General features: G+C 37.6%; 1 protein-coding gene across 4 annotated transcripts in view; it reads right to left on the bottom strand.

Moving 5' to 3' along the window:
* Window positions 1-15,629, bottom strand: part of POLK (DNA polymerase kappa) — an 80,717-nt gene that overhangs the window by 54,722 nt on the left and 10,366 nt on the right. Inside the window, exon 1 of one of the 4 annotated variants that reach the window (XM_070796850.1) lies at window positions 3,221-8,893. The exons of the other annotated variants lie outside the window; for them this stretch is intronic. Coding sequence (XP_070652951.1) covers window positions 3,221-3,241 — 21 coding nt within the window. The 5' untranslated portion in view covers window positions 3,242-8,893. Of the gene's footprint in view, window positions 1-3,220; window positions 8,894-15,629 lie in introns of those variants that run through there. 4 annotated transcript variants of the gene reach the window in all.

The raw sequence follows: 15,629 nt of genomic DNA, 5'->3' as shown, positions 1-15,629 counted from the left end.
TGATCCACACAGTCAAAGGCTTTGTCATAGTCAATGAAGCAGAAATAGATGTTTTTTCCATAACTAGAACTAAATATGCTGTTTATTTTAACATACAGAAGACTTAAGAAAAGAATTAAATTCTAAAAGGAATTTTGACATAGTGCAAATAGTATGTGCTTTGAAGCCAGAAAGACATGGACTGAAGTTTAAACTCTGAAATATAACCAAGTTGTGTCATCAAGGGTAATTTAAGGTCTATAAATTTTGGTAATTTGCTCTGTAAAACTTGGGTTTCTGAATATTAATGTGTGATATGTAAGAGACCACAGCATAGTAAACACATAGCAGGTACACCACAAATGTGGACTCTCTCCTTCCACTTTCATTATTACTTATTTCTCTAAAATGTGATGAAACCTACAGGCCTAGCTGTAAATACAAGCCTGGAATTGACTGAGAAATCATATAAAACTAATAAAAATCTTCATTACTAAATACATGGTAAGTAAAAAAAAATCACACACAAACTGTCCCCTGTCTCCATACACACAATATGCCACCCAACTTTAGGGAAGTTGGAAAGGACAAACAGTACCCACCCCGTGCATACTGTGGAACCTAGCAGACCGAAAGGAAATATTCTTCATGGCTTTTAAGGCTACAACACTGATATGGTTCTAAATTTCAAATCAAGATACCAAGGAGTTATATTTTAGTTTACCTTAAGTGTATGAATATAATATTAAGGTAATCAAGTCTAGACATGTATGAAATTTCAGTATTAATACCTAATGTGGAATTTGACCTCATAATAATTAATTGTATAAATGCAGTCATGTTTGGCATGACTGATTTAAAAATAACATACATTAATGTGTAGAATGTGTACAGAAATAGTTTGTATTAATGAAGCTTGACACATAAATGCATTTTTAATATTAAAAAAATCACATTAAATATATTTCTAAGAGTAAATCAAGTTTTTTCAGAGTAAGGTTTTAAATCAAATCACAGAATATCCTCAAGTCAATCTCTGGAACTTTAGTTTAGAACATGCATATTTTAAAAATGTATATATCTAAAAAAAAAAAAAGTATATATCTGCTATTTACAATGCTCACATTAACAGATAATTTTAATCCCTTAATCTAAAAATGTACTCGTATTATATAACTTTCACAAGAAAGCAAGATGTCCCTCCTTCTGTAGGACACCATGATTTTTTTAAAAAAAAGGAAAATGAATCCTAATGAGAGAGTCATTTCCTAGGAAGGTTGATAAGAAGTCTAGGGGTCCCCAAGGAGAGAGGGGTCTGGAATTCTCAAGGAGAAAGAAAGAACAAACTTTTTCTTCTTCTACATTCTTTAGGATTATAAAACAATAATGTATCCTGCCTGAGGACAGTCTCTGGATTAAACCTTCCGGCTAATTCTGTTATCTTAAAATGTAAACTATGGGAGTAGGTCTGGTGAGGTCTTTACAACCTCCAGACATTCTTTGGATTCACTGGAGAGTATATAACTCCATTGCTAACACTAGCAAGAGGGTACTCTTTCTACCCTCTTCTGATGTCTATGTCAGAAGCTTTCTCTATCTCCTTTATATTTTCAGTTCAGTTCAGTCGCTCAGTTGTGTCTGACTCTTTGCGACCCCATGAATCACAGCCTTTATACTTTAATAAAACTTTATTACACAAAAGCTCTGAGCGATCAAGCCTCGTCTCTGGCCCCAGATGGAATTCTTCTCCTCCGGAGGCCAAGAATCACGGCGTCTTTGGGTCATTCAGCAACAACCTTTCACTATGCTCTGGTTTCCTTATGGAATTTTTCTTTTTGATTTCCAATCTAGTAATCATTGGAAATGTTTCTATCTTCCTTACCAGCTGACTCTGAAAACTGTATCCATTTATTTTAACAGAGATTAGAACCATATAGCTTGTTACCGCCTTTACTCTAAGCTAAGACTAATAGCAACTCTGTCTTGGGACTTAAAATCTGGCTTCTTGCTATGTAAATATAATTATAAAAGGTTAAAATAAAGTATTGGTCTTTATTAAAGGGACAGCTTAAATTTATCAAGGTTTAAGAATTTTAAACCATAATGGCATTCAGTTCAGTTCAGTTCAGTTGCTCAGTCGTGTCTCTTTGTGACCCCATGAATCGCAGCATGCCAGGCCTCCCTGTCCATCACCAACTCCCAGAGTTCACTCAGACTCACGTCCTTCGAGTCAGTGATGGCATCCAGCCATCTCATCCTCTGTCGTCCCCTTCTCCTCCTGTCCCCAATCCCTCCCAGCATCAGAGTCTTTTCCAATGAGTCAACTCTTTGCATGAGGTGGCCAAAGTACTGGAGTTTCAGCTTTAGTATCATTCCTTCCAAAGAAATCCCAGGGCTGATCTCCTTCAGAATGGACTGGTTGGCATTAGCATATTTGTAAAACCTACTAAGATAATATTTTTGCCAAAAACCACTTGCCCAGTAACAGTAAGCTATTATGGTTAACTCAGTTCAGTTCAGTTCCATTGCTCAGTCATGTCCGACTCTTTGGGACCCCACGAACCGCAGCACACCAGGCCTCCCTGTCCATCACCAACACACAGAGTTTACCCAAACCCATGGGTTTATATCCTGATACAAAACACATTTACTAATCAATTCAAAGGTAAAGTCCCAAAGTTTAGCTTATACACTCCTATTTAGATGATGAGTTGCATATTTTGTAAAATGTGTTCTACGTTTTTTTTACAGTGAAAATTTTGTTTACACTCTCCTTTAGGATGGACTGGTTGGATCTCCTTGCAGTCCAAGGGACTCTCAAGAGTCTTCTCCAACACCACAGTCCAACTCTCACATCCATACATGACTACTGGAACTAACCCTGTTATTAAATCTGTACATAGTATTGAATTATGAAAATTGATCAAATTTAGCAGTAGTTTCCAGCATGTGAAGCACTCATTTTTATACTGCCAAGTACGATAAGAAACAAAATTTCATTTACAAATGAAATATGCATTTCCTAATACTACTAAAATAAACTTTAATAATACATCATAGATGCTAGGAAAACTAAGAAAAAGGAACAACAAACAAATACCATAATGTATAATAAAGTGACTCTCTTCTTACAAAAAATATATAGCAGAAGCAGAAGTGATAAAATGTTATATATAAAAATGGGTTATAAAAGACAGTGACTTCTATCTCTAATACTCTCATTACCGCTTGGATTACTCACTCTGGGGAAGTCAGCTGCCATGTGAGGCAGTCCTGAGAGGAGCTCCACGTGCGTGAATGTAGAACTAGATCCTTCTCCATCAAGTCTTCAGACAAGACTGGAGTCCTGCACAAGAGTTTGACTTCAACCTCACAAGCCAAAGGTGCTCAGTTAAGCCCAGCCAAGATTCTTGATGCACAGAAACTTGGAGATAGTGAATATATATAGCTTTTAAATACGTAGAGCTTCCCTGATAACTCAGTTTTTGTAAGGAATCCACCTACAACACAGGAGACCCGGTTTGATTCCTGGGTTGGGAAGATCTGCTGGAGAAGAGCTAGGCTACCCACTTCAGTATTTGTGGGCTTTCTTTGTGGTTCAGCTGGTAAAGAATCTGCCCGCAATGCAGGAGACGTGGGTTTGATCCCTGGGTTGGGAAGATCCCCTAGAGAAGGGAATGGCTACCCACTTCAGTATTCAGGCCTTGAGAATTCCATGGATTGTATAATCCATGGGGTCGCCAGGAGTCGGACACACTGAGTGACTTTCACTGCACTTTAATACATACATATATATATATGACTGGTCATGTGTGTATATATATCTGTGTGTGTATATATATGTATATATATATAGAGAGAGAGAAAGACGTTACTCTCAAATTCAGTAATTATCTTGTTAATGATTAGTACTGGTCCACAGGCCACATTTTGAGCAGTAGTGCTTTAAAACAGCTGTATAATAAAGATTATTACTGTTTTTTTTTGACCACCCTATGCATCCCATGGAGCCAAAGCAAAACAACATCCAGTTGTGGATGTGACTGGTGATGGAAGTTAAGAACAATATTGCATAGGAAACTGAATGTTAGGTCTGTGAAACAGGGTAAATTAGAAGTGGTCTCACAGGAGATGGGAAGAGTGAACATCAACATTTTAGGAATCAGTGAACTAAAATGGACCGGAATGGGTGAATTTAACTCAGATGACCATTATATCTACTACTATGGGCAAGAGTTCCATAGAAGAAATGGAGTAGCCCTCATAGTCAGTAAGAGTCCAATATGCAGTTCTTGGGTGCAATCTCAAAAATGACAGAACGATCTCTGTTCGTTTCCAAGGCAAACCATTCAATATCACAGTAATCCAAGTCTATGCCCCGACCAGGAACGCTGAAGAAGCTGAAGTTAAACGGTTCTATGAAGACCTACAAGACCTTCTAGAACTAACACCCAAAAAAGATGTCCTCTTCATTATAGGGGACTGAAATGCAAAAGGAGGAAGTCAAGAAACACCTGGAGTAACAGGCAAATTTGGCCTTGGAGTACAGAATGAAGCAGGGCAAAGGCTAACAGAGTTTTGTCAAGAGAATGCACTGGTCATAGCAAACACCCTCTTCCAACAACAAAAGAGACAACTCTACACATGGACATCACCAGATGGTCAATTCAGAAATAAGACTGATTATATTCTTTGCAGCCAAAGATGGAGAAGCTCTCTACAATCAGCAAAACCAAGACCGGAAGCTGACTGTGGCTCACTCAGATCATGAAATCCTTATTGCCAAATTCAGATATATTTTGAAGAAAGTAGGGAAAACCACTAGGTTATTCAAGTATGACCTAAATCAAATCCCTTACGATTATACAGTGGAGGCCACAAATAGATTCAAAGGATTAGATTTGTTAGAGTGCCTAAAGAACCATGCATGGAGGTTCATGACACTGTACAGGAGGCAGTGATCAAGACCATCCCCAAGAAACAGAAATGTAAAATGGCAAAATGGTTGTCTGAGGAGGCCTTACAAATAGCTGTGAAAAGGAGAGAAGTGAAAGGCAAAGGAGATAATGAAACATATACTCATTTGAATGCAGAGTTCCAAAGAACTCTTTGTGGATCACAATAAACTGGAAAATTCTGAAAGAGATGGGAATACCAGACCACCTGACCTGCCCCTTGAGAAATCTGTATGCAGGTCAGGAAGCAACAGTTAGAACTGGACATGGAACAACAGACTGGTCCCAAATAAGAAAAGGAGTATGTCAAGGCTGTATAGTGTCACCCTGCTTATTTAATGTATATGCAGAGTACATCACGAGAAACGCTGGGCTGGATGAAGCACAAGCTGGAATCCAGATTTCTGGGGAAATATCAATAACCTCAGATATGCAGATGACACCACCCTTATGGCAGAAAGTGAGGAACTAAAGAGCCTGTTGATGAAAGTGAAAGAGGAGAGTAAAAGTTGGCTTTAAGCTCAACATTCAGAACACTAAGATCATGGCTTTTGACCCAATAACTTCATAGCAAATAGATGGGGAAAAAGTGGAAACAGTGTCAGACTTTATTTTGAGGGGCTCCAAAATCACTGCAGATGGTGAATGCAGCCATGAAATTAAAAGACACTTACTCCTTGGCAGGAAAGTTATGACCAACTCAGACAGCATATCAAAAAGCAGAGACATTACTTTGCCACCAAAGATCTGTCTAGTCAAGGCTATGGTTTTTCCAGTAGTCACATATGGATGTGGGAGTTGGACTATAAAGAAAGCTGAGTGCCGAAGACTTGATGCTTTTGAACTCTGGTGTTGGAGAAGACTCTTGAGAGTCCGTTGGACTGCGAGGAGATCCAACAAGTTCATCCTAAATGTGATCAGTACTGAGTGTTCATTGGAAGGACTGATGTTGAAGCTGAAACTCCAATACTTTGGTCACCTGATGCGAAGTGCTGAGTCATTTGAAAAGACGCTGATGGTGGGAAAGATTGAAGGCAGGAGGAGAAGGGGACGACAGAGGATGAGATGGTTGGATGGCCTCACCGACTCAATGGACGTGAGTTTGGTTAACTCCGTGAATTGGTGATGGACAGGGAGACCTGGAGTGCCACAGTCCATAGAGTCACAAAGAGTCAGATAGGACTCAGCGAGGGAACTGAACTGAACTGAATTGAAAGAATAGCAGGGAGAGCTTTCATCAGTGACTAATGCAAAGAAATAGAGGAAAACAATAGAATGGGAAAGACTAGAGATCTCTTCAAGAAAATTAGAGATACCAAGGGAAGATTTCATGCAAAGATGGGCACAAAAAAGGAGAGAAATGGTATGGACCTAACAGAAGCAAAAGATATTAAGAAAAGGTTGCAAGAATACAGAAGAACTATACAAGAAAGATCTTCATGACCCAGATAACCATGATGGTGTGATCACTTACCTAGAACCTGACAACCTGGAATGTGAAGTCAAGTGGGCCTTAGGAAGCATCACTATGAACAAAGCTAGTGGAGGTGATGGAATTCCAGTTGAGCTATTTCAAATGCTAAAAGATGATGCTATGAAAGTGGTGCACCGAAAATGCCAGGAAATTTGGAAAACTCAGCAGTGGCCACAGGACTGGAAGACATCAGTTTTCATTCCAATCCCAAAGAAAGGTAATGCCAAAGAATGATCAAACTACCGCACAATTGCACTCATCTCACATGCAAGCAAAGTAATGGTCAAAATTCTGCAAGTTAGGCTTTAACAGTATGTTAACTGTGAACTTACAGATGTTCAAGCTGATTTAGAAAAGGCAGAGGAACCAGAGATCAAATTGCCAACATCCGCTGCATCATCAAAAAAGCAAGAGAGTTCCAGAAAAACATCTGCTTCTGCTTTATTGACTACGCCAATGCCTTTGATTGTATGGATCACAGCAAACTGTGGAAAATTCTTACAAGATGGGAATAGCAGACCACCTGATCTCCCGCCTGAGAAGTCTGTGCAGGTCAGGAAGCAACAGTTAGAACTGGACCTGAAACAACAGAGTGGTTCCAAATCGGGAAAAGAGTACATCAAGATCGTATATTGTCATGCTGCTCATTTAACTTATATGCAGAGTACATCATGTGAAATGAGGGCATGGATGAAGCACAAGCTGGAATCACGATTGCCAGGAGAAATATCAATAACCTCAGATATGCAGATGACACCACCCTTACAGCAGAAAGTGAAGAAGAACTAAAAAGCCTCTTGATGAAAGTGAAAGAGGAGAATCAAAAAGCTGGTTTAAAACAACATTCAAGAAACGAAGTTCATGGGCTCCAGCCCCATCCCTTCATGGCAAATAGATGGGGAGACAATGGAAACAGTGACAAACTTTATATCCTGGACTCCAAAATCACTGCAGATGGTGACTGTAGCCATAAAATTAAAAGGCACTTGCTCCTTGGAAGAAAAGTTATGACCAACCTGCTGCTGCTGCTGCTAAGTCGCTTCAGTCGTGTCTGACTCTGTGCGATCCCAGAGACAGTAGCCCACCAGGTTCCCCCGTCCCTGGGTATCTCCAGGCAAGAATATTGGAGTGGGTTGCCATTTCCTTCTCCAATGCATGAAAGTGAAAAGTGAAAGTGAAGTTGCTCAGTCATGTCTGACTCCTAGCGACCCCATGGACTACAGCCTACTAGGCTCCTCTGTCCTAGACAGCATATTAAAAAGCAGAGAAATTACTTTGCCAACAAATGTCCATCTAATCAAAGCTATGGTTTTTCCAGTAGTCATGTATGGATGTGAGAGTTGGACTATAAAGAAAGCTGAGCACTGAAGAATTGATGCCTTTGAAATGTGGTGTTGGAGAAGACTCTTGAGAGTCCCTTGGACTGCAAGGAGATTCAACCAGTCCATCCTAAAGGACATCAGTCCTGAATATTCATTGGAAGGACTGATGCTGAAGGTGAAACTCCAATACTTTGGCCACCTGATGCAAAGAACTGACTCACTGGAGAAGACCCTGATGCTAGGAAAGATTGAAGGTGGAGGAGAAGGGGATGACAGAGGATGAGATGGCTGCATGGCATCTCTGATTTGATGGACATGAATTTGAGCAAGCTCAGGGAATTGGTGATGGACAGGAAAGCCTGGCGTGCTGCAGTCCATGGGGTTGCAAATAGTTTGACACAACTGAGTGACTGAACTGAACTGATGCAGCTTGTGGGATATTAGTTCTCCAAGTTCTAACAGCCTGGGAATTCCCCAATTGTTTTCATTGGAATAAAGATGAAAATTGTAAAGATACTAATAACCTGATCAACTAAATAACCAAAATAAAATTCAAGAGGGCAAAATCTGGGTACAGTGATAGGTCATTGAGCCTGTTATTTAATAAATGCATGTTGAATAAATGAATGATGTGCAGATTAATAAACAGAAAGTAATAAAATTAATGGTAACAGCTTGTTAAATCTTTTTAAATGCAATAACTGTAAAAGTGTTTTGATCTTACAGTATTTAACACTCATTACCCTATTTAATTTTCATAAGAGATGAGGAAACCAGGGCGCATATTTAGTAAGTACCTTAAAGTTATAGAGATTTGATACTATTTCAGATTTGGCTTCAAAGGTGTCACACTTAACACTATAAACACAAAAAAGGTGAAGTAGAAAATTGTTGAAATTTTAAAAAAGGAAGAGTAGTTGTTTTGCAGACTAATATGGAAGTAACATCAAAGTGGTATGGTTGGTGATGATAATAGTTGTAATACATAAAATACATTACATTTGCTGTAATATTTTAAATGATATTGCAGTCTTGAAAACTCTCTAAAAGCCTAGGAAGTCTTCAATTGAAGAATACGAAATAATGACAAAGAAACTAAAATAAAACTATGAAAATATGATGTTCATTCAAACTTTTCTAAAAACTAGGAAATTTTAAAGAGTATCCTGAAATGTTAGAAACAGTATACAAATAAAAATACATTTGGGGATCAACTGCAGATCTTCCTAGTAATCTGAAGGGCAATTTCTTCAATAATCATAGTAAAATCAATTATCAAAATAAAAAGCCCTATATTTCTCCCTAAAGCAATGCAGAAAATAAAGGGAAAGCATTATTCATAAAAAGATTTTTTTATGAAAATGAGAGTTTCCTAAGTATGGTCTTTGTACAGGTCAAAGTAGCAGTAAAAATGACTTCTCTTTCACAACACTATCAGTGTTTCTTCCGTTTTCAAGGATAGCCAAATTCAGTAAAGTTAAGGGAAAAAATAGAACAGATGAAAATTGAAAATATGAAATTCCATAAGGTTAGCTACATTTTCTAAAAACACATATGAGTATACGATAACTAACATGTTCTAACAACTTACCATATGTTAGGCACCTGCTTAAGAAGCATTCTCTAATTTATTCTTCATGTTTATTCACTAGTTTATATATTATCCCAACAGAGTATATGACAGTAAGATATATAAGGAGAAGGTGTCCAAGCCTGAACTCAATTCCAGATTCTGTGTCCAGAGCCCACATTTTAAATGTGTATGCCAAATATATAAACACTGCCTGAGATGCCAGTAGACTTATTTTACCTCTATTCTTGAAAGATATTTTCATCAGATATAGAAATCAGTTCATTTTCTTTCAGTGAATTTCAGATGTTGCTTCACTGTTTTCTAGTCTCCATTATATCTGTTAAGATCATAATCATTCAAGTTGTTGTTCCTTATATGTGATATGTTCTTTCTTTCTGACTTTCAAGTTTTTCCTCCTCATCTTGGTTTCAACAGTTTGGTCATGATGCCTAGACACATACCTTCCTTTAAAGGACAGATCTAGACCAGGTTCCTAAATTCTCCGTGAACACTTCCCTCTCTACTCCTGCTTCCTCTTCATCTGCTCTTTTAAAGAACTGAAGGCTTCCTCTGTTTCTGATATGCAGCACAGCTGTCTTCCTTATCCCCTCCCACCCTTCCCCTGCATTTGCTTTTTTCTCTTTTTCCAAAATATCCCCTTTTGAGAAAGAGAAAACATGCTTCCAAGACATCAAAAATTCCCAACTCCCCCGCGCCCTGCCAGGAATATGACTTACAAATAGATTTGGATTATGTACCTGTTTAACTGGGTTTCCCAGGTGGTGCTGCGGTAAAGAATCTGCCTGTCAGTGCAGGAGACATGAGATGCAGGTTTGATCCCTAGGTCAGGCAGATCCCCTGGAGAAGAAAATGGCAACCCACTCCGGTATTCTTGCCTGGAAAATTTCATGGACAGTGGAGTCTGGTGGGCCACAGTCCATGGGGTCACAGAGTTGGATACAACTGGGTGACTGAGCACACACACATACATCTGTTTACTATCTGAAATATCAAGTATTATACTTACCTTACTCACAAAATAGTCTGGGTTCTTATTCCATAAAAAAGTACCAACAAAACAAAACAAACTACCAGTAATCCCTAGAAATAAGCAAAGAGAAGGGCTTTGCCTCTGAAATTCACCAGTATTTACTTCATACATCTTTCAACATGTCTGACTGAGGCAAAAGTATTATCCCATGTTGCTTATTGATTCCCTTGAATTCTTGTTGGTTTTTGATAATTTTCTCAGATCATGATACATAAAGTACAGTTCCACTGTGAAATGCTTGCTACAATGGTATATACATGACAGCTATGCTTCTCTTATGTGAAAAACTGAAACATTTTTAGTATTTTAGTTATTTCTAACAAAAATGAACTATTGTGATGTCCCTAAGGTCAAATTTTTATCATATACTTTATACTTGATTTCTAAACATTACTATAACTTTATTTTTTATTTTAGTTCATGCTGTGTGGCTTATAGGATCTTAGTTCACCCACCACAGATCAAACCCACACCCCTTACAGTGGAACTGCAGAGTCTTAACTACCAGACTGCTAGGGAAACCCCTACACGATTTTTTTTTAATACATCTATTCTTACACTTTCTCCATCTAGTTTTTAAAAGTGCAAAAATTCCACTGGATTGGGAAAAGAGAAATGAACCTGTAATATATTAAGATATGCTTTGATACTTAAGGTGTGTCTGTCATTTGGCCAAGACATTATCTTGGAATGAATTACAATGGCTAACCTTCTGCCTGAAATTGGAGAAGGAAATACAAAAAAGTTTTTAACTTTTTCACCTGAGACAGGAAAGGAAACAGAAACTAGTTCAGGTTTGGTTATGAAATAACAGTAAGGAATGTGGTTATATTAACCCTTGGTATACCACAAAGACTATTAGACTCAATTTTAGTTTTTGAGTTTTTTTCTTTGAGCAACTTTATTATAGGAATTGACATTTCAAATCTTATTCCTTTTTAGGAATCTTCCAAGGAACAAAAACAGATTTACACTTTTAAAAATAATTTATTTGTCTGCACAGGGTCTCAGTAGCAACATGCAGGCTCTAGTTCCCTGACCGGGGATCAAACCCAGGCCCCCTGCATTGGCAGTGCAGAGTCTTAGCCACTGGACAACCAGGAAAGTCTCAAACTTACTTTTTTAAAATCAGAATAATTTCACCCTATTTTGAGATTTCTTTATGGATCTATTTGAATCTTTCACAAATTGAAGATACATTATGGTGATCTCTATAAATTGAAGATATACCATAAAATATCTTAGGGATCTTATTTTTCCTATATTTTGTTATTTTATCATCCTGTGAATTAATCATTAATAATCAATTATTTTAAAAATTATATGGAAATGGAATGGAATCATCTAGAAAGATGATCTAGTAGTGAAATAAATTATCACTATTACATCATTCTTTAGTTTTCTTACTGTGTTGCCCATAGTATTATGTCTTTGAATGTAAGTATAAAAGAAGCATAGAGACATTTTTCAGGGTTTGTTGTTGTTTTTGGTGGTTTTCAATAAACATAGTTGAGAGTTCTAAATTTTTCACTTTCTACCCATACAGGCAAAAAGAGGAAATTTGACAGAGGAGTTTCACAATTATCAGACAACTCTAAAAATAAACATAAAGAGACTAATAGTATTATAGACCATAGTGATGGTGAAATTCATATTATAAGCAAAATCTCAGGCTATGAAATTTCAGATGATTCACATAGATATATTTTATCAAACTCAAAAATCAATGAGTGAACAATGCACTTTTAAGAATAAAAAGCAAATGTGGCATTTCCACCCAGTTTGTCATTTAACATGGAGGCCTTCATCACAGGGTATTTTGCAAGAATAATTTGGAACATCCCATTTTGTTAACAGGATGTATGACAGTGTTCTTTCATCCTTTATGATGTTTGAGCACTAAAAGTTACTTAATATAATTTGTAAGTGTACAAATGCTTAATGTAGATATTACACAAAGGAAATAGGAAGTGATGGTGAAGAAATTAAAATTTTATTGGCCTTCATTCTAACTGGTGTTTATAAACATAAAATTGAAAATGTTTCACAATTATGAAGGAAAGAGAATGGTTGCTTTTTTAAAAACTAGATTATGAATGTCAGTGTTTGTAATGTCATTGCATTTGGATGATACAAATGCAAGATAAAAGCCAGAAGTAATGATATACTAGAAGTTACTATTAAAGATGCATATGAAATCTGGGATCTTTATTTTAAAAATGGATAGTTCCAGGACCACACATAAAAGTCAGTGAGCAACTAGTTACTTTCAAAGGACATGACCTAGTTCAGGAAAATATGAAATAAAAACTTGAGTTTACTATGTGTTATTATAATTTCTAGTAATGTTGTTGTTCTCTATCCCTTTATTATTACTTCTCAAGATTACTCCTAAATTACTCCAACAACAACAACAAAATATATATAACATGATGATAAATGCCAATGACTACTTTTCATGACATAAAACTTAGATCAATATATAACTCCTTTACCAACATTAGACAAAAGGATGATTGCAACAGGCTCTGCTGCTGCTGCTGCTAAGTCGTGTCAGTTGTGTCCGACTCTGTGCAACCCCATAGACCGAAGCCCACCAGGCTCCCCTGTCCCTGGGATTATATAACTCCTTTATCAATATTAGACAAAAGGATGATTGCAACAGGCTCTAGAGATCACTTAAATTATTTATGGGTAATTAGAACACAGCCTGGCTAGCAAATACACACCTTTAGTTATTAGTCAGAAAAAAAATTGTAAACTGGCTTTATTATATGTTGTTGCACCCTAAAAACATATGTGGGTGAATTTTCTTTTAAGAAAATTGTCAAACTAAAGAAAAACCATGCAACGTAATCTGGCTCTAACAAATGCTTAAATGTTTAATAATATTGATCACAGCTGTTGTTTGTCTAAATAAAGTTGGCCCTCTGTATCTGAAGTTTCCACATCTGGGGATTCAACCAACCGATGGATCCAGGTTGGCTGACTACGCAGATGTGGAATGCAGATAGGGCAGGCCAACTCTTTTGTTGTTCAGTTGCTCAGTCATGTCTGACTCTTCGAAACCCCATGGACTGTAGAATGCCAGGCTTCCCTGTCCTTCACCATCTCCTGGAACTTGCTTAAACTCATGTCCATAAAGTTGGTGATGCCATCCAACCATCTCATCCTCTGTCATCCCCTTCTCCTCCCGCCTTCAATCTTTCCCATCTTCAGTGTCTTTTCAAATGAGTCAGTTCTTCACATCAGGTGGCCAAAGTATTGGAGCTTCAGCTTCAACAGGAGTCCTTCCAATGAATATTCAGGACCAATTTCCTTTAGGACTGAGTGGTTTGACTCCTTGCAGTCCAAGGGACTCTCAAGAGTCTTCCCCAACACCATAGTTCAAAAACATCAATTCTTCGGTACTCAGCCTTCCTTGGAGAAGGAAATGGCAACCCACTCCAGTGTTCTTGCCTGGAGAATCCCAGGGACGGGGGAGCCTGGTGGGCTGTCGTCTCTGGGGTCGCACAGAGTCGGACACGACTGAAGCGACTTAGCAGCAGCAGCAGCAGCCTGCCTTATGGTCCAACTCTCACATCCATACATGACTACTGGAGAAACCACAGCTTTGACTAGATGGACCTTTGTTGGCAAAGTAATGTCTCTGCTTTTTAGTATGTTGTCTAGGTTGGTCATAGCTTTTCTTCCAAGGAGCAGGCGTCTTTTAATTTCATGGCTGCAGTCACCATCTGCAGTGATTTTGGAGCCTAAGAAATAAAGTCTGTCACTGTTTCCCCATCTATTTGCCATGAAGTGATGGGGCTGGAGGCCATGAACTTCATTTTTTGAATGTTGTTTTAAGCCAGCTTTTTCACTCTCTTCTTTCACTTTCACCAAGAGGCTCTTCAGTTCCTCTTTGCTTTCTGCCATAAGGGTGGTATCATCTGCATATCTCAGATTATTGATATTTCACCTGGAAATCTTAATTCCACCTTGTGTTTCATCCAGCCTGGCATTTCGCATGATGTACTCTGCCAACTATACCATGCCATGATTATACAAAGGATTTTAGCATCCATAGATTTTGGTATCTTTGCGATCCTGGAAACAAATCCAACGCCCAAAGGATATAGAGACAACTGTGTATGTATAAAAAGTACATAGTATAAGCCTATGAGGTTCAAAAATTTGGGCTAGACTATTTGCTAGCTAGGACTTTGGGCAATTTATTTATTTGAACTTTAATTTCTTTATATGTAAAATAAGGATAATGTGTATGTTGCAGGGTTTTTGTGAAAAATGAATACTAAATGTGATAAACCTAAAACAATGCCTACACTGAGTAGGCCCTTAACAAATGATACTTCTTCCTTACAAAAAACTATGATGCAATTTGGTTCTTTAGTCCCTCATTAAGTTTAACTGTGCTTAGTGATTTTTCTCCTGGTCTTTGTTAATTGCAATCCCTACAATTTCCCTTCAATCATTAACCAACTAAACTTATTCCATTCATCCATATACACTGATCACTTACTATGTGACTGGCAATTTTAAAGCTCTCCATGCTTTTTAATAATAATGTGACTGTTAAAACCATAACAACAGTTTTATTACTTATTTTTGTCTATATTTCTAAATAGTCTTAGTATTACTGTCTGTATCCTTAGACACATTTCTGTATGCTAGAATAACGGGTCTATGAAAGTGTGGTATGTATCTCATTTTTACAGCACCCTAATTAGGGTCCCCATATAGCAAGTTCTTAACAAATACTTTAAATGAAGATGAAGGTAAACTGTATCACCATAACAACATGTGTATTTCATAATGATAATTTTCAGTTTATGTGACTAAGGAAAAGAGGATCTGAAATTACAGTAAAAGTGAAACAATGAAAGGGCTGGGAAGAAAAATAGAAAGCAAACACATTGACAAAATAATTATCATGAGGATTCTATCAATACTTAAGAATATAATGCTTTATGTAGTATGGCTTTAATACATTACCAAAAGAATTTCTCGATGTAATGAAAAGAGGCTACAAGACTCAAAAGCTTGGGGAGAAAAACAGAAGGAAAAAATATATATGCAGAGACTAGACAGCAATATTCCTGTTTATCTATTATAGATGTATGCTATGCTATGCTAAGTCGCTTCAGTCGTGTCCGACTCTGTGCGACCCCATAGACGGCAGCCCACCAGGCTCCCCCGTCCCTGGGATTCTCCAGGTAAGAACAGTGGAGTGGGTTGCCATTTCCTTCTCCAATGCATGAAAAAGAAGAGTGAAAGT

This window comes from Bos indicus, chromosome 10 (genome assembly GCF_029378745.1).
Source record: "Bos indicus isolate NIAB-ARS_2022 breed Sahiwal x Tharparkar chromosome 10, NIAB-ARS_B.indTharparkar_mat_pri_1.0, whole genome shotgun sequence".
NCBI lineage: Eukaryota > Metazoa > Chordata > Mammalia > Artiodactyla > Bovidae > Bos > Bos indicus.
This window is presented reverse-complemented; position numbering and strand designations above follow the sequence as displayed.